The 20,321-nt window shown below is 37.5% G+C and overlaps 1 protein-coding gene across 1 annotated transcript in view; it reads right to left on the bottom strand.

Moving 5' to 3' along the window:
- Nucleotides 1-9,093: 9,093 nt before the first annotated feature.
- Nucleotides 9,094-20,321, bottom strand: part of CALCRL (calcitonin receptor like receptor) — a 66,342-nt gene continuing 55,114 nt past the window's right edge. Inside the window, exons 11-13 of the mRNA XM_050899768.1 lie at nucleotides 17,239-17,457; nucleotides 16,831-16,872; nucleotides 9,094-10,687 (exon numbers count right to left, since the gene is read on the bottom strand). Of these exons, the coding sequence (XP_050755725.1) occupies nucleotides 10,466-10,687; nucleotides 16,831-16,872; nucleotides 17,239-17,457 (483 nt within the window). The 3' untranslated portion in view covers nucleotides 9,094-10,465. The remainder of the gene's footprint in view (nucleotides 10,688-16,830; nucleotides 16,873-17,238; nucleotides 17,458-20,321) is intronic.

The raw sequence follows: 20,321 nt of genomic DNA on the forward strand, positions 1-20,321 counted from the left end.
TTCAATTACAGATCATTCTAATCAGCTTCTTAATTACGGCTAGAGCAGGCTATTTACAGCACTCCTGACTCTTATAAACAAGTCCCTGTGGGGAAAAACAAGAAAAAAAAAAAGGTGATTAGCTTTAAATGAAAATGAAAGATAGCTACTGTCATTTTCCACTGTCAGAAAGAATGGGAAACATTTTCTATACCTCATAGCAAATACAGACCTAGACTGGAAAGGACTGTTTGGGTCAAAGTCCAAACCTTGAAATGATCTGAAATTGAATTAGTTTTATCACAGGTATTTGCTATGAAGATTTTGAAGACATTCTAACTTTCTGAATTCTTGTAGTTAGTCCATTGCATCATCTGGATAAAGCGTATCACAATTATGTTAAACTGAGATGCTTTTTGTAAGAGAGTTGCGAATATGAAGAACAAGGCAGTATCACTATACTGTATTACAAACCACAGAATAGTCATACAACTTTATTATGATTTTTCAAGTCATTTGAGTCTGAGATCTCTTGCTGTGAATTTTGTTCTTGTTGCAGATTCTGAAGTATCCACGGTGACTATCTACCCACAAAATATTGGAAGAGACCCTTGAACAAGGAAACTCCTCCTGTCATCATCTGCCCAAAATGTGACGGAAGGAGCCAGTGCTTGAAGACAGCTCCTGGAGACCATTAGGAATCACAAGACGGGAGTCCCTTGTGAGTAACAGAAACAATTTGGGCTATGGACACTATTCTGTGGAATATATGGCCACAGATCCTTCCGGGAAAGCTAGCCAAATGCGCTTTTGAGCTCTCGGTTAAATGCACGTATTTGGCTCATATTCAAGGTTAGCTAAGTAAAATGTGATTAAGTATTTGTGTTCCTAGCTCTTCACTGATGTTTAAGGTCTTACATCCAGTGGAACTTAGGGGACAAAGTCATTATCATTTGTCTAAGTCTACAAGTATGTGGTATGAAAGGTAAAAATACTCTGATTTTAAACCTTTCTGTAGGAGATTTATAAAAATAGGCACAAAATAGTTCATTCTATTTTTTTTCTTTACTTTAAATCCAATATACCCAGCAATGTTTTTATCATCATGTTTATCGTTGTGTTTAAAATAACAAAACTCTTTGATAGGTACTTCTGTTCAGTGCAATATACTTTTTGTAACATCAAAAGATTGTTGTTCCCAACTAATTTAATATTTTGTTTTCTTATATATTTATATGCAAAGCTATTGCATGTACAATGGACTGTCACAACATGGAGCAACGGTCTGTGACTACTCTTCTTCAGAGGGAACAGACCTGATGATAGCGGACTTTACTGCACTGTGTCAAAGACACCGCCAGTTTAACAGTGATCCCGGTCCAATGCACGGAGGACCTTCAGAAGCGCTTTCTCTGCGACAGGCACATATTTGTCAGGTTTCATTTGCAAATATCAAGGTAAGGAACTAAGCAAATACATACTTGTATTCAAGCTTATTTTCTACTTTTATAATTTGTGCAGTCGTTGTTATGTATATATTTGCTGTAGAACTTTAGGATTCATTCCTAAACTCTGCCCCAAACTCTGGCCATAGGCCCACTGGCAACTTCAAACCATTTCTTTACATAAAAGAGTATGCTCTTCTAGGTCAGAGAGAAGGCGACATTGTTACCTTACACTAAGAAGCAGGAGGCTTGCATTCTTGGGCAAGTCTAGCTCCTGCAGAGTGAAAAACTTGGTTTAGATTGCCTGCATCCCATGTGACTGCACTTACCGTTAAAACTTGCTTTAACCGGACAGCACCAGGGACCCCAGCACCCGTGTTCATCTCTTTCCTTTGTGGCAGTTTTTGGTTTGTCACTGATTGTGCAACCTGGATTTCCAGAAAAGCTTGATGATCTTAAATCAGGAATTAACAATAATGTGTAAACACTTTTTCAGAAAACATGCTTTAGAGGCTTTGCTTTTCTTTATTTATACTCTGTTAAATTCACATAAAACAATGTATTAACCTTTATGTGAGTTAGCACTAATCAGAAGATATTTTCCCTTTGTAACAGTTTTCATTTAGAAAGTGGTGAGTTTTGTTGAGGGGAAGAAAACTTTGAAATAGTCATTAGGAACTGTAGTTACAAATATCTTTACAATTTAGTGTGCACATTTTTATTTTGGGTACTGATAAAACTGAGCTTAATTTAAAAAGCAATCCTATATGTCATTTGTCTTGAATGAAGCATGAACTCCATGTGCATGAATCTAAATTCTTCATTTAGGCAGCATGTTTTAAAAGTTATTAAAAATATACAGCTGTGGGATGATAGATAATAATTCTATTTATATCCAGGGGGCTGTCAGCTCTGAACTTCCAGTCAGGCTCTTGTTACAGTTTAGAGATGGGCTCCTGAAAAAGAGAATGTTCGCAGTGTGTAAGGATGAAGTGACAGGGAAACAACTTTTCCTTTGTTCGTTGATTATTATTTATAGGAGCAGCATATGTAAAAATAGACCTTACTCAGGCTTTTCTGTGAGATTTGAAAAAGGTTAGTTGGTTTTTTCCTAAGGTTTTTGTGTCCAGACCTGTGTTTGCTTATGTGTTAGATGCATTTTGTGTGTTATTGCTGTTTCAATATAAGAATTATCCTGCTGTTCCTAAAGGGTTCCTAAACTCTATGCTCGTTGCTTCTGGCCTGGTATAATAGCTAGCATTGTAGCTCTACATAATCTTCATAGCAGCCTTCGGCAGCCACATGCCTGTAGACTGTGGAATGCGTGTGTCGGCACATCCACCTGCTTTCCCCCGTCCTCCGCTTGCCTAGTCTAGTTTCAAGTATGGGTTTGAACACAAATCTTTGTGCCAAACAAAACGTGATATGATGCAGAGTTTTGCATTTAGTTTCAGCTTGTCCTTTCTCAAAAGGTTAATAATGACTCTCAATGAATAGAGAGCCCACACTGGAGTCCAACACTAGCTACAAAGAAGCTTACTCATGTTCACTAGGGTTTTAATTTTAATTCTCTTACTTTAATTCTGTTAATTTATTGTCAATGTGCAGTAGATCAGTTTGCAGGCTTAGTGTTAACAATGGGAATTATTCACTGTGGCATGTATTTGGTCCACTAGTTCAAAGTGAATTTTGTATTTTCTTCACGCAAATTTTTTTTTAGAATCAGATAACTATAAAAAGCTAAAACTTTGGATTAGAACTTTTACTTCGATGGTGACTGCCATGACAAGACCATGCAAGATATACTAGTAGAGCACTTGGAATATTTTTAAAGTTTATTTAAAAATATTTTAAAATACATAATCTTCGTATCTTGCAGAGAGTGGAATGGTATCTGTGGCAATAGATGATATGAAATTGGTTGGGGTTTTTTTGTTTTGTTTTATTTTCTAGTGTATCTGTTAGCATGTCTAAATATTACAAAGGTACTTGTGCTGTAAGAGCATTTCCTTTTTTAAAATTATGTATAAAAGGTAAGAATCGCTGTTTCCCCTTATCTATGGAGGTTAGGATGCTATGTTTTATTTTTCTTTCAGGAGCAAAATACTGTGTTTATGTGCTTTTAGGCATTGCAAATGCTGCTGTGGGTATCATTTGTGTTACTTTTCTACTGCTGGGCATAAGGACAAAATGTTGTAGGTGGTAACATTTTGATTTTGGGGATTGGCTTTACTTTTTCTCTATAGTTACTTAGATAAAAGTATAAAATAATTGTTAAGTATAACAATTTGAACTCTGTATATGCAGATACAGAAAATCTGTATCACCAAGAAGCAGTAAGTGGTAGTAGTAGGTATTGGTAGAAAACAGTAAGCCATACGCTCAGCTGGAGTAATAGACATACATTAGTATTAGTAGCGTCTGTAACGGTTTCCACTGACTGACATTCGGTCCTAGGAACTAGAGATCGACAAAATAACCTGGAATTACAGGCTCCTGCTCAAAAGTCAGGAATGGGAGTTGGGAGATTGTGTATTTGTTGACTGGATATTAGCACACTTTAAATATGGGTATCATACACACAGTAGTATTAAGATCCCTGTGTGTTCAAATATTACTTGGCTGAATTAGGCAGTCTTATTTTCTTTCTTTCCTGAGTACATTTCTTTACCTCTGGATTGCTCGTATACCTTAGCTGAAATGAGATTTCAGAATGAAGTTGTTTTAAAGCCCCAGGACAATGATTTCTTCCTCTTCCTTCTCCACCCTTAACCGCTACCACACATCCTTTCCTGACATCCAACCTCAAAAGGATTTTGTCTCACTTGAAGCAAACAGAAGCACAGTTTTTAGTCTTTTTTTTTTTTTTAAGTTTTAAAAAAATACTGTTCTTTAGCTTGCCAAGAAATAAACAGAGCTAGGCTGAACAATTGAGTCAGATACAACCTTCCCTAATTCAGTTTACACAGTATTTTGAGCATTTTTGTTAAAGTCTGTCACCATTCTCTGGTTTGTACATATCTTCTCTTCTAAATTGTGAAGTGCCCCTCGCTCTGCTGTCTTCTAGAGTGGTTACAGCTCTGCGTGCAATGAAAATATATTCTCCTTTCTATTATTTTCTTTGTCTCCTAAACCCACCACCCCATAAGTCCCTTCAGCTCTGTTGTCTTTGTTTTTTAAAAAAGGGTAATAACCCATTTATTTATTTATTCCTCTGTTTGAGTACTTATTCACTCTCATACTTTCATTTTCCCCAAAAAGTAAATATAGGGAAAAAGTAGCTTTTTTCTTTTTTTTTTTTTTCCCAGAGCTGCCAAACAGCTGAGGTCCTCCATCATTCTGTGTCCTAAGCACAACTTTAATCCATCAATTGGACACAGGCTACGTCCCAACTTTATCACTGGTTAAACCGCTTAATCCGTCTTTCAGCTTTTTCACATGGACAATGAGGTATGAATTATTACTACTATGCGTAAAGAATTTGAAAAGCTTTAGATATCAAAAAAAGAATAAAAAGTGCAGTGTACTTACCAGCACTTATTTGCTGTTTTGGTATATAATATAGACTAAAGTGATTTATGCAACTTAGAAGTACATAAAAATAATTGAACTAGTCAGTCTTAGCTTATTCCAGTTATAACTATTGTATTACAGCTCAACAGAACTGAAATTTAATTATTAATTAAGGTAGGATTTCTAGCTGTATTTCTGTCTGTTCTGGGTTATATTACCACCCTTTTGGGAATAAGTTAAGGGTGTAGGGCCATGGCAACTCTTATTATAGCAAGGCCTTTAATAGCAATAGCAACTAAATTACTAAGTGTTAGTTTGGGGTTTTTTTGCCTTCAGTTGAAGTTTTTTGTGCCATCTTAGCTTTTAATCTTGTATCACAAAGAAACTGTAAACAGAGTCATCATATGTGCTCATTTGTAAACCAAATCTCTGAAATGAGGAAATTCAGGCTAAGTGCAGTATTGAACTGCTTTTCATGGCTATAAGCTAGCTAATAGCAAAGAGCCACGTTTGTTTACCTAGCTAAGACTTTTAACAACTCTAGATGGTGATTTCCTGTATGCCTTTTAATAAAAGTCTGCTGAAGGAGAGGAGTTTGCTGGCACTTCTTGAGCTGTGACCCACACCTTCAGTTCACCCAGTAGTCTAGGAGCAGCAGTCTGAGACTAAAAACAATGCAGACAGGTTATGGGTTTTTCTAAAGTTGTCTTGCCAGATTTTTTTTTAGCAGCTACAGTAGAAACCCACTGAAATGAGTTAATTAAAAAAAAAAAAAATTGAAAGAGTATGTTTCACTCTGGAAGCAGGTAAGCAGTCCAGCTCTAAATTTAACGGGATTTGCTCAAAGGCATACAAAAAGAACACCTTCCCAGTTTTGGATGACTGAGCACGTTAAACAGAATTCCTGCAGATTGCACTTGAAAACAGACGCTTAAATTTCATGCGTCATCACTGTAGGTAGAAGCACACTTATCCCAGTTAGCTTATGAAACTTAGACCTGCAACAGTGTAGGGAGACCCAAGTTGGCCCAACGTAACTACAATTGTAATGCTTCCCCACTAGAGCTGCTACACCCACATATCGCTGTGGCTAGTGCCCGTGCTGAAGTGCAAGGCGGGTGAGTGATAACTTGAGTTAACTTGTAGATTAAGTGCCCATGTACTTTGGCATTCCCCCTATCTATGTTAGAATGGTTTGATCATCAGTTGATACCATTCAAAAGTTTAGCAATTACATGCTGGTAGGCATCTCTCTAAAGTCAGATAGGCTTCAGCATTCAAAGAACAGACTCAATTCTACAGCTTTAAAACATACCTGTCATTCATAGCTTTTGTGCAGACACCATCAATTCTGTCAGGGGCTGGGGGGCCAGGGGAAATCTCACTCATTTTTTCTCCTGCTTTGCTTCTTGTAGGTCTTACAGAACAAAACAGCTTCTGCACAGCTAAGTCTCTTCGGTTGAGATTCGGTTGACCACCACGTTGAGAGCATCTCCCCCTAGACTGATGGAATGAAGAAGATGATAGATACATTTCCTTTAGTTTCTACTCCGCTGCCAGCTCGTGATGGAACAGAAAATTTAGCTTCTTAACATAAGTAAGTATTAATAACTTTTTATTAAAAGGCAGATTCAGGAGACAAGAAATAGGAATATGAAGCTTTTGAGTAAATAATTTTAAGTGCAGCCATCTTATATTAAGTCATCTATTCAAGCTTCCTCCAGAAATGCAACGCTCTACTATGCATTAAAAATGTAAGTATTAAATAAACAAACACTTAAAAACTGAGTAATTGTTAGTAACTCTATGTAATGACTTTCTCCCTGGGTTAATATTTAATTAACACAGAGCTAAGACATCTGTGAAAGCCGAGTTTAGATCAGCTTTGTTATTTCCATATTATAGCACAAGAGATCTGAATAAATGTAGCAATATTTTATTGATCACAAACATAATACTTCTTTCAGCAATTAAAATGCATGATGATTCATATGAACAAAGTGAAAATAAAGCACAACCAAAAAATAACTTCACATTTTTTCCCATTTCATTCTTAGTGTAAGCAATAAATACAATGCTATAGCTTCTATTAATCTTATTTACATAGTACAATAGTTGAATGTTGCCTGGTTTCCAGCCCAAATGTTTCATGACATGAAAAGGCGTATGTGTTGCAGCATTTCTACAGCCAAATACTGTAGTAGATCATCACAATGAAAAAATACATAGTATAAATGCTAACATTAAACAAACAAACAAACAAACAAATGAGGGGACCCTGCAATGGAGCATTTTATTAATTGAAGACAGTAGCATTAAAAATAGACATTCCCCCTCTCATAGAATACTAACATGCTGGTATTACAGATACCAAATATAATACAAGTGTTTCTGTAGCCCCTGTAGATTGATATAATAAATCCTCACTAAATAACAAAAAAATAAAGAGCAAATAATAACAGGTAACTGTTTGCATGTTCAAAGGAATCTCACAGCCCCACCAAAACAGAGTTTACTTCCATCCCAGAGAATACAGATAAGGACTACAACATTCTGTAAAGTAGAAAATAAGCCATGAGAAATCAGCATAAGGATTTGATTTTAATTTATTGTGACAGAAAAACATTTTAAGAAGCAGACCCTTCTCTTGGTTGTGTAGGAACTGAAAAAGATGAGGTAGGAAGACAAAATAGGGAATTTATATTTTCCAATGCAAAATAGGAAATAGGTTAGTTAATCTCATGAGGAGGGGGGAAATGTAGCTCTCATACACCATGTAACCCTCCACAGCCACAAACATTTTCTTGCACATCCAGCTGGATGTGTGTTTCTTTTCCAAAGTGAAGACACACATGTGCCTAGAAGCATGCTGTGATTGTCCACCTAGAAGTAGGACGGTTTCTGTGGAACAATTTTCCCTCATAAATTACCATTACAAGTTTCTCTAACAGAGGACAGGGAGCAATTAGCAACTAGTACTTCGCATTAAATGATAAAAATTTATAGGCTATTGAATTTGAACTGCCTAGCTGGGAAGGAAGCTTAATTCAAAATCTAATGTTGTATCCCACTCTAAACCATCACATACGTTCTAATTACAACAAGCCACCAGGTACCATCGAAATAATTGATAATATGCCATAAAGGACTTCAAAGCACTTTTAAATGGACAGATATCTGCCTGGGCTTTGATTCTCAGCTGGCACCTATTGATTCTGAAAATGGAACTGAAGACAGATTTATACCAGTTGACAGTCTGGTCCCCCAAGTGTAAAGCTGCTATACCAGAGCAGGGATTTTCTGCACCACTAATATTTTCAGAACATTGCACAGGTTTTAAGTAACACTACACAGATCAACAAGCACAGTTGTAAGTAACCTCTAATCATGCTGTAGCAGATACCGTTACTATATTCTTACAATTTAAGAGATTGTGATATCTGATTGCCAGATTTCACACTATTCTAAAGTACAGAATCCAACCGATTTTCAAATCATTCCCATCAATCAACCAGACAGCCTTGCAGAAGAACAGAAATCTTGATTTGTGCATCCTAGCTGAAATTCTATATTATGAAACTAAATCATTAATAAAACACTTTCTAAATTCAAACTCCAGACATACGAACTGTAAAAAGCTACAGAAAAGTGCAAGTGGTGTGAACTTACCGCATCCTCCTAATGTTTTCCTTCGAAATACAAAGCATTTAAAGCCTTATGAAGTCACAAACCAATAAACACTGTGACAGCAAATTAACTAGATGCTAGTGAAGCTTACAGAAAGGCTACTGACAAAAATGTTTAAATGTTAAAATCAAGTTGTTCGTATACAAAATTAAGTATTTAAAACTGAAGTGGTCTCAGAAAGAAGTCTTTCATTTTTTTGACTGGCCTACATGCACCAGATATACATTAATTAGCATAATAGTCTATCAACTCCAGCATCTACTTTTCTTCTACTTCATATTTTTTTCCCCACTTGAAGTACTTATCTGCAAAATAAACCAATGCAACCTTTTTCTACTTTTGTGATTTTTAGTAAGACTTTTCTAAACTCACCTCATATCATGCCCTCATTCTTGAGCATTTTTGTCATTTCACTTAAGAAAACTACTATTTCTTTAAAGCATAAATATTTACAAAAACATAGATTGCTATAAAGACATATTTTCTCAAGACCTTCCTGACAACCTCCTCATTTTCAGTGAGACCTTCATTCACCAGCAGAACCAAAGAAACAACTTATAAAGTACTGTTCTAAGCTAAGTAACTGCGAGATTCAGAATCAAGCACTCCAAAATAATATTAAAATTCTCAATCCATAACGTTTTGAACCTTTATAAAGACAAACTTTATATTGAATTTTCCAAATAATGACAATTACTAACAGGAGGTTGCTTGATTAGTCTCAATCTCATACGCTGGCTTTAAAGGTAGTATGTCATTTGCACTGCGTTCAGTTTTGCATGCTTTTCTCAGACAAAAAAAAAGCCACAAAATTCATCAAAACTTTGCCCCAAGAATGAAGGAATAAATTATCAAGCATATAGCCAGGGAAATACTTAAAAATAAAACAAAACAACATGACTACAACAAATTCTGTACATGATCTTTTCCCAGTTGAGTAAATTCCTTAAGCACACAGTGAAGTTCCATCAGCTTCAATTATGCCTTAGTGTCTGGAAGGATTTACAGTTATTCAAGTTACAACTTTTCTTTCTGTCAGTAAGGCCTCATTGATCTTGTCTGTGTTAAAGCCAATAAGAAACTTCCATAAACTTGAGGAGAAGGAGACACTCCTGCATACGCAAAAATAGTTTAAATAAAATTGCTCAAAGCTTGCTGTAAAATATTACATTGCAGTACAGAAGTAAGTAGAGTCTCGGACTCATGCTGGCGTCTCTATGCTCGATTTAAAATAGTGGAAAAAACCAAACTGGCCAAGCCAAACCATCAGTATCTTTCAGTCTGTTATCTCAGACTACCTGTTGGGCTTTTTTGACAGTCAAATGCTGGACACAAAATTAACCTGGACAATCTATTGTTATTATTGCACCTACTTTAACCATTTTCCTTTGTTCTGTTTTAGGCTGAATTAAGACAATACAGTATGGTATTTACACTCTAAGATTCTATAGGCAAATGAAGTGGCTTCAACACAACACAGTCTTATACAAACTTCCAAGAAAATAAGAAATCCTTCATTGATTCCCTTGGTACAAAAAATTGCCAACTTTGTCTACACAGTAGAAACTGAAGAGGCAAAGTTTGTATCCTCATATAAATGCACATAAATATATAGAGATATATATGTGTCCAGATGTCCATACTCTATAGATACACAGAAACACAAACATATGTATATATGCATATATATACATACATACGAAAAACGTGTTGGTTTAGTTTGCATCTTTCAGGAGAATAACATATCCCAAGTTAGGTAAAATCTTCTGGCCGTAAAGTCATTAAATCAAACGTGGAGTTCACGAGGGTAAGCGCACTGGCATATGCCGAGCCTTTGGCAGTCAACCATACAGCTTTTCAGTTTTTAGAACAACGCTCTCCATGTCATGGTAGCCCTTCCCATTTAAATGTTCACTGGTGCAGTCGTGATTGTAGCTGTAGCCTTGAACGTCGCTGATAGACGATACGGTGTAGGAAGCGGTGCGCATAGCATCCGAGTGGCTGAAGCTGTGCTCGAATTGGATTTTGTACTGATTCCAGTGTCTTCTCAAAACAGCTTGGACCTATGCCAGAAAACAACAAGAAATGCACATAAAACACTTGGAAAGATATCACTGGACTTCATTCTTTGATGCATGAGTGCCATAATAAATGTGTCTAAGCAAATTAGGTAGTAAGGCTCAGTAATCCTGGAAAACGGGGGTACCTACGTGTGATCTGTCACATGGGACGTTCTGAAAGATTTACAGTTTAAATAGGCATTATTCTTCGGCAAATTTGGTGTGAAATAATTCCATTTTACAATTGTAGTGTACTAGTTGCTCAGGAAAAGCACAGATTATGGGAGGAGCAGCAGCAACACAATTTTCTGCTTTCTCCCCTGTGGACTGAAGTGCAGTGTGGACAGATGAGATTTACAGGTGAAAAAGGTCATTTCTGTTCACCCTTATATTCAAAAGGCCACATCCTCAGCAGCTGTAAATTCTTATACTCTCAACAAACCATAATTTGCATTTGTTCTGGTTCTGGCACGAGAAAGCCTTTCTTAATTTCTGACCGTACCTGAATCAAATGAATAGAAGGACATTTTCCCAAACTCTGTATTTCTACCAGGGTTAAAAATAAAGCTGATAAAATAGCTGAAGGCTCCAGCTGGTTTACATGTCTCCACTGAAAGGATGTTATGTTTGTCATAGCCTTCCTCTCCTACAATATAGTTAAACACCTGCGCATATTGGATCGATGAAGTGTCACATTCATGAAATTCACATGGAATTAGTCTTTCAGTGAAGATGCCAAGTGAGGAATGCTAAGAATGGTAATAGCTATTGTTGTTGCTTTTTCAAGAGGTTGGGTTTTTTTGGTTGGTTGTTTTTTTATGTTAAAAAAACTGCCCACAGATCATGAATATTTAATTTCCTCTTCAGCCAAACTTTGTACGCAAAGTATTCCTGCATTGACTGGCAAGGCACTGACTTTCAAGAAATACTGGGGGGACACTGACACATTTATCCAGCAGTGCACCCCAAACCACAGGCCTCATGCACAAGCATGACCTTCATTTCACTTTGTTACATACAAAAGAACTGAACAGCGAACAGTGATTCCCCCAGTTTAATGTTGATACTGTGGGTAAATATTTTTAGGATTTTCCTTATGTCTTCAGCGTTTCTTTTGTGTTTGCTTTACAGTTCCCTAACACAATGGCTTCTTTTGTCTAATTTTACTCTGGCTTTAATTATGAAAAATAAAAATAAATAGAAGAAAAGGGAAGTAATTTTTAGACTTCCTGCAGTCTGGTATCAGAATCCTCTGTTTAAAGGAGAACTTCGTATTTCTCAAAATCCTTGCAAAGAAAGGGTAAGGGAAGCAGTATCAACGGAGTAACATAAGAAATTAGTATTTTAGGGCAAAGGAGATGCTCTTTTACTGTTCATAAAACCATTCCAATCCACTCAAAACATCTAAACACAAATCTACAAACACTGAAGAGAAATCAAGTGTCTTAATACTTTTGAGTATCTGATCTTATCACTCTTCATATCAAAATTCTGTATTTCTTCCGAGTCTAAATGGAGAGTTCTTGTTTCATCACAGGAAGTTTTTGATTAATTAATTTGCATTGCATAGCAATATATAGCCTTAAATCTTCACATGGGTTGAAACCATTTCCTGTAATCCCTCATAAAGCCAAGAGAAGAGGCATATTCAAAATTCCATCTTTTCCAAGAAGGAAGCTTGGAATTTGTTTTTAAATCATATCAATCAATCTGTGCATATCACTAAGCTATGTTGCATTTGTTCTCCTTTCCATAGTCAATTACCTCAATAAGATTAGTGTTTTATTGTAGACACACACACAAAAAATTACATATTGAGCAATTTTCACTTTAGACAAGACAAGCTTGAGATGGGAAAACATCAGCTACTGCAACTAAATGGCTTAACCAAGGTCAGAGAAGTCTATTGGCAGAGCTGGGAAATAAGCTGGACTTACCAAGTGGCAAAAAAGCCTTACACTCAAGTCCTCTCCCACACTTCCTCCTGGTTGCTTCCGTAACACTTGTTTGTTCATCTTATTTTCAATTGTTAAGACTATTTGTAAACCAGTCCTAAAGGGTATCAGTCCCCATAGCTCAAGAGAGCCACCAGTATCCCTGCAAGACACGTGCCTTCGGGCTACTTCTAGGGAGAAAACAGTCTGCTTAGCTTGCTCTCTGGCCAGTGACAGATTGCTATAAATAGTGTTTCCTGTATGGGCACACACCGTTTCCTCTATGCCCGCCCCAGTGCCCATCACGCTCTCCCAGTGCATTTCTAACTAAGCCATGTATTTCTGGCATTCTTCCCAAAGCCTCTCTGTTACTGCTGAATCAGTATTTCACTTCTGTCCTACTACATGTCTATTCTTGTAGGGTGTTACATCCTTTCATTTATTATTACTGTCTTTCAGTCTTCTCTGAACAGTCCAATCAATCATTTATAGAAGAAGATGGGAAAAATCAATGAGACAACTAATTTTCACCACTAATTATGCGCTGTTTAACAATATGCGTGCGTCTGCCCATGAAGCGTAAACAGAACTTTTATCACTCTTTCCTCAGCTTTGAGCAGTTGCACAGAGCCGTAAATTCAGCTTAGGATGGGCAGCACTTTGTTACTTTGTTATAAGAAAGGGTGTTAAGCAATGCATTTAATTAAAGAAAGTAATGTAATAAATATAATTGTATTTCTCAGTCATTAATAGAGATGCCAGTTCCAGCTGGAAGATTCTTGCTTTCTCACCTTATTAGTTAGTAATGGCTCTTTTTGATGCTTTTTCATGAAGGGCTCCTTCCAATCAGCTCTTTAACGTACTAGTAGCTTGATGTTCAATATAGCACAAATTAAATAGCTCAGTAGCCAACAAGGAGAAAAAAAACCCACAACACAACCTCGCCTATTGATAAAGGGATTGTATAAGCCCACAGACCTGAGACCATCATCTTTACTGCCACATTTCTACAGAGCAGTGGAAGGAAAGGAAAAAACCAAACCCCACAGACCTTACGTGGATAATGTAGGTCACTATTATCGCCTGGCATTAATAGCTCAACAGGAATCTTTCTACTGATTTATCAGAGATCTGGGACAAGCTTCTCCTCTGACTGCACCATGTTTCACCCCCAAGGCCACTCTAGTCCAACTCAAACTGGAAAACATGATGAGGCAGTGGAGAAGCATCTTACTCTGTGGGATGCTGGGACATACGCAGAATGTGAGTGTCCTTAGGGAAGCCCTGCCACAGGAGATAAAGATGAAGGGTTTGCACATACGCCCTTGTCTGCAGGAGGCTTGGGACAAACAGCTGCAGTGCACGTTAGAACTGGATTTGACAGACCATCCCTGGCTGTGCTGCTCAAGAAGTTTGGAGATGTTCCTTGGCTACAGTCAGCAGGACACAGCAGCTATTCTTCTTACATTTCTTAGTTTCTTTTCACTAGAGCTCTCCACTAGCAGACCAGTTTTATTCCCTTTTCCGCCAGAGGCGGCCTGCAAGCCACCACTTGAACAGGGTTTGGCTCCTGATATTTGGTATAGAAAACATTAAAAGGTACAGTAGCAGTTGGGAAATGCTAAGATTTAGACAGAAAGAAATCAGTGCTTTTAGCATTTTTAATTGCTGATATCCCACTGGAAAATCTTTGCCCCGTTGTCAGCGTCAATTCCAGTGTCAGTATTCACGTTTAAACCATAGACTTGCTGCAGACAAGCGTTAACGCCGCTCTCTGATGCCTCTCATTTTGTACAGTCTCTAATGAGGTGTTGCTATGACAGGTGACGATAACGCAGCATCTTGTACACAACAGCTAAGCTGCTGTTGCAGGCTTTGTTCAGGCCTTGGTGCGGCAGCGAGAGACGATAATGGCAACGGAATACACGTGTGCCTTCACATGCCAGCAGCAGAATCTTTTAGTAGACAAAGGGAACACTTTTTTTTCTGTGCAGACATTTTTTCCTAACTACACTGTCATTCTCCCCGTGGATTTCCTTACCGATACAGTTGTTTATACAGCAGTAAGTCCCTTCTTGAACAAAGTGTAATGGGAAAAAAAAGTGAATAGTAGTCTGAAGCACTGAACCCCAAACTGGTTTAAAAAGCATACATTTCCACTCTAGAGAGAGCAAATACAGACATGTATGTTTAACTGACGAAGTCAAGGCATAGGGTCTAAAAATTAAATGCCCAAATTAATAAATGTTACAATTGCTAAATCCCCCTTTTAACATTATCCTGCCGGCAGATGTTCAAGAAGTGATTCATCTGTTACCATCTGTAGGAGCTGTGGAAGAGCTCATCTCTTACCACTGATCAGCCGTGGTGAATTTAGGATACTGAATTAGTGGGACGACTCAGGTTTGCTTTTCTTACACAGAAGAGAGCGTGTAAAAAATATGAGTTTGTAACAATGGAATATTAACAGATACCTTTCTTACTGATTATATCATATTTTAAAATTAGGGTTTCGACTTGTTTAAGTAATAAAGTAGCCTCAGAAGATCCACAGGGATTAAAAGGCAGAACTGAGCAGTGGACAATGTTGTTTCATAGAAACTCCAGAGATTTCAAGGTTTTTCCCCCCCTGTTTTGCACTGGAGCAGAACAAATTCTCTGTTTGATTTTTTCCAAATATCTGTTTCTAGAAGGCATCAATCAAATCTATAAGCAGGGACTTGAACCTGGATCTACTTTATGTTGAAACCAGATCAAAACCACTGCCCCATGCCTACTGAACTGTGAGAAAGCCTCTCTTCATCTTTTCTGCCTCCTTGGCAAAAAAAACCCCAAAAACATCGAGACTCATACATTTCTGGGGGGAATAAAAATAAACCTTGAAACCCCATGGTAGTTTCATTGCAATTCAGTCAGCTTCGGACTTAGGCAGAGAAGGAAGGGCGATCTGCATGAATCAATTCTACTATCAGCCAAATATTTACCTGTAAGTAAATATTACTGTCCAATAGCACTATAGAAGCACACTGATACAATTTTATAACAACTGATAAAGGAAACTAAGGGTTCAGTCACATGAAAACATCTGGCTACTCCCACACATCTGCTTACAGCTACATACTGCAACTGCACTAAATGTACAACAAATGAACAAACAGATGTGTAGTAGTAAGTGTAGGATTGTAATTGTTCCTCTGCCAAAAGTGTTGGAAAAGTACCAGTTAGGTTTTTGGTGGGGTGGGTTTGTTCATTTGTTGTTTTTTTTTTTTTTTTTTTAGGGGGGGGCGGAGGCAGCAAGGTGTTTGCAAGCAAGAGCCATATTAACAATTTTGTATATCTATTTTTTAGCCTTTCTGCCACTTTGATCTCTGACACTGTAAGGCCCTGTAAGTGTATTCTCAAGTACAGCTTGGGGGCCAGAGTTTCTAGACAAAAGTCACTGTGTGCACTCCAGAGTTACTGGACCTTGATCTATTCAAGATAACAGCAAACCTTGTTAGCTTCAACAGAATCAGTACTAAATATTACTGAAATAGTGAAATCTTCTAACTTAAGAATAAAGAAGTTCCTTCTTGGAATTGACTGATGATGGTTTCTTAAAAGTGCACCTCTTCTTCAGCACAAATTTCTGACCCAAGCACAATAAGCTATTAAGTTCTGATTTTTGGAATGATATTTTTCAGCTGTGCTAAAAAAGAGTTTTCCAAACTTCAGCCTAAAATTTTCCAAAAGAGCTGTCACAACACACCAGTACCCCAGCACAGCAACATGTATGCAATATGCTCTATTTCTGCTGCAGAAAGACCAAATACAGTGATTCTCCAGGATAACAGATGCTATACAGCTTCTAGCATAGACAAATATACCTTCTGGGTATTGAATTACATTTTACTTTTATATGATATTTCTTGAGAATTTATAACAAAGCGACAAGTGTCTTCAATTCCTTGTATAATCAAGAGACATGTATATTGCTCAGCACAGAAGAGTCAGTCCTAAAGAACTTAATGATGCCACGAATGATGGCATAGGCTTTCCCAAGCTCTGCTCTTGGCAGCCAGATTTTTTTTTTTTTTTTTTATTTTTAACCTGACAAATTTAGAAATTTTTTAAAAATTATTTAAAAATTACCATCTCTTTAATTGCTGAAACAAAACAAAAATATATAAAATAGGAAAAGTATTATAAATATATTAAAAATTGTTACTCTACCTCTCCATTAAAGAAGCAGAAAATTGTAGCCACCAGTAGACCCTGTAAAATAAAAATAAAAAGATTCTGCTTTATTTCACGTGCACATAGATTTTTCCAGGTTTGAGATAATTAGAAGTTCCTGATAAAATGCAGATATATATAGCAAAGAAAACGTAGAACAAATCTAAACCTGGTGAATTATTTCTAAAAATACATTACTAAAAAGTGTTGGGCCAGCTATCTACCATGATGTTTCTTTCCTTTAAGAAATGAAAAATCAGCATAATGAGAAAGTTAAAGTCATTTATAAGAATATTACATGAAGGTCCTTAAAAATTAAAATAGCACGATCATTTCTCCTTTATTTGCCTCACATGCCAACTCCTATCTAGCTCAAGTGAGCAAAAACTGTTTAATGCTTCCTACCTGGTAGTGCATAAGGATGTGCATCACATAGTCATACACTTCCTCAGCGATCCGGCCTTCTGGTCGCCATGGAAACAGCACAAATTCAATGCCAAGTAGTGGAACAAGAATCAGGGTCGCTCTCACTGCTTTCATGTACAGGTTGGATTCTGCCTTGTGGGTGTCTTTCAGCTTGGTTATGAGAACACGGACGATATTTAGCAGGAAGAAAAGATTCACCTGTTGGAAAAGGAAATGACACTGAAGGTAGTCTGAAAAATAATCCCCCACACTGTTTTGTGATACTAAAAACCAGAAGCTCAGGAAAACTCATACCATATGGATAGCATTGTGATTGTACAATAAACACGATTTAAAACTCTTTGAAAACACCTTTAAGTAACTGAGATGTGGCTCTACCATCTAATATCCACATCCATTCCTCTAACTTATTAAGCAAGCGTCCATCCAGATAACCGTCGGTCTTCCAGTGTTAACAATCCACGCACCTTTCTCTCTGCTATCACAATAACAGTACACAGGTGAATGATTAGGTTTTTTTAAATGATTATGTCTTTTTAGGTTGGTCGAGAAAGAGGATGACACTCTTCCCTCTTTGTATTTAAATATGGTTCTTCAAAAAGCTACTTTTTTATGTTTCAAATATGAATTTGACAAATTTATAGAGAAGAAAAAAATCAGATTTTTAAAAAATAAAAAGAAATAAAATTGCAGGCAAAATGCTGCTACGAGGAACTGTATACTCCTGTAGACAAACAGCGGATTTAACATTCTCACAGGGGCCAATGGTTGGATTTCTGAATCACTCAGCAGAACTGCAAACGGGGCAAGCACTGCGATGATGCTCTACAGCATTCTCGTGCACTACTGAACTTGATTATTTCCATAGCTATTAAGGCTTTCCTCGTTAACAGTGGTGTATACCTGTTCATTCAGTTTGACCAAAAAAAAAAAAAAATCCCAAACTGAAGTCAAAGCTATGCAGACTATATCTTTCAACATATGAGCACTCATTGTAAGCAACCACAAAACTAATACATGCACACGTATGTATATGTGTATATACACACACACCAGCCTAAGGATGTGAGTAACCAGGGCAACAGCAACGTTAGCGACGATTACACCGTATTTTCATCTGTCGTGCAATAATGGCAGCCCCTTACAGAAACTAGAGCTAGAAGAGACCTTGAGAGCTCAGCCAGTCCCATCACCTTGCCCGAGGGCACAGAGGCAAGACAATGCTGCTTAGGGGACCCACTATGGAAGGGAGAGACCTAGAGTCTGGTCCTATCTCTTCTTCCAGAAAATTGTCTATCCTTGTCAACAACTATCTAGAGGACAAAAGGAGGAGGGGGCGGAGAAGCCAGCAGACAGACAGACAGACACCTCCCTTGTAAAAAGCCTAGGGATTCCTGGTCTAGGGGGAGGCCTCTCTTGCTGTAGGATAAGTGCAAACGGGGAAGCCATTTCAGACCAAGTGTGTCACCGTGTCCTCCACAACCCTGGCAAAATTCTTTCATGTCAGTTAAGGTTTTCACGATAAACAGCTGTGTATTGTTATAGCAACCAGGCCCTTGACAGATATGTGATGTTATTTATATTCTACTTACATGCTATTTAAATCATTTTAACAGGAAATTGTTTTACATAGGAAACTACTGCATGAATTTCTCCTGGAAGTCTCCAGCTACCTTTAAGCTTTGTTTAAGCAACCAAGGTCTTCTGATTCTTTCTCAAGGGATTTATTTAGATTTTATGCAGCTCATGATCCTCATCCAACTTCTTATAGTACACATAGACAATAAGTCCTTCCTCCATTTCTAAATTTAATCCTTCTCAAATCTACCAGTTCAACATCAACATGTCTCAAACACAGAGTTTTCAGCCCTCTCGTGTTTTGGTAGCACGGCCAGTTCCTATAATACTGTCCTTGAATTCTCACTGAAGGTGAAAGTTGCAGCAGCCAGGAGTAAAATACCACCCAGCAAACTATTTCATTTACAACATGCTGAAATGCACAGAATTTTTCTAATTGTTCCACTTACCCACCAAAACCAAAAAGCACAAAAATAAGCACAGAAATAGTTTGCAAATAAGTATTAGGGCAAACAGAAAAGATGAATGAGGCAAAGCAGAGGACAGAGAAGAACTGCATGAGTGTCAGTAAAAGTACGCAGCACCAGTTTTTGTTGTGTATCTCTTCTGTCCTAAATACAGTGGGATCAGGATGAACTGAATTCTTAAAGTGATGAAAATAGGTCTTGACTTTAGCAAGGTCGTGAGTAGATTTTTACATGTAAGCAAAAGTAGGCCAGTGGTACTACTCGCCTATATATTATCGTCAAATTGACTGTGATGGTTTGTAAAGCCCCAGAGGAGTCCTGTTGTGGTAGCTGCAGTATGAACACAGAGTAAAATACCAGCAGCTCCACAGTGACCTGAAAAGTGAACCGGGCAAAGGAACAAAAATGGAAACAAAGGCAGAGAAGGCAATCCTAGATAAAAAGAAATGTTGGCACCTATACTGGGAACTTAGTAGAATTTAGGTTCTGCCTTAAGAGTGGCTATGAACTTAGCTGAGCTTGTAAGTCAATAGGTGCTTCAGTTCTTCAATTAAATTCTCCTCAGGTCCCTGATATTTCTACTTCTCTCCATGTTGAGTTTGTGCTAAGCAGTATGGCAATCCTTATTAGCATGTAGGTTTGAATTCTGTTTAAATTCCTCCTTAGGATGATATGAACAGACCATTCTCAGCTCAAGAAACTCAGATATTATTAGATACTAGCGGGTAGCCATTGCATGGCTTTCAATGTAGTTATGCAGCTTCAGATCTTAACCTGCTTGAGCTTGGCTTGCTTGGGCAGAACACCTGTATGTGCTCATGAAGACAGGTTTTATACCTGGCCTGTGGACATTCCCAGGGCTGGGCACATGAATGCTAAGCCTTCAACTTCTAAACTCCTAAGTCTTGTACTGAGTCCAGCTTGAAGTCATTCAATAGGTCAGTGACAAAGCTAGGAGCTCCTGAACTTCCTTCTAGTATACGTTCACTGAGTACACTTACTACTTCTGCTAAAAAA

Source organism: Gymnogyps californianus, chromosome 7, assembly GCF_018139145.2.
Source record: "Gymnogyps californianus isolate 813 chromosome 7, ASM1813914v2, whole genome shotgun sequence".
In the NCBI taxonomy this organism is placed as follows: Eukaryota; Metazoa; Chordata; class Aves; order Accipitriformes; family Cathartidae; genus Gymnogyps; species Gymnogyps californianus.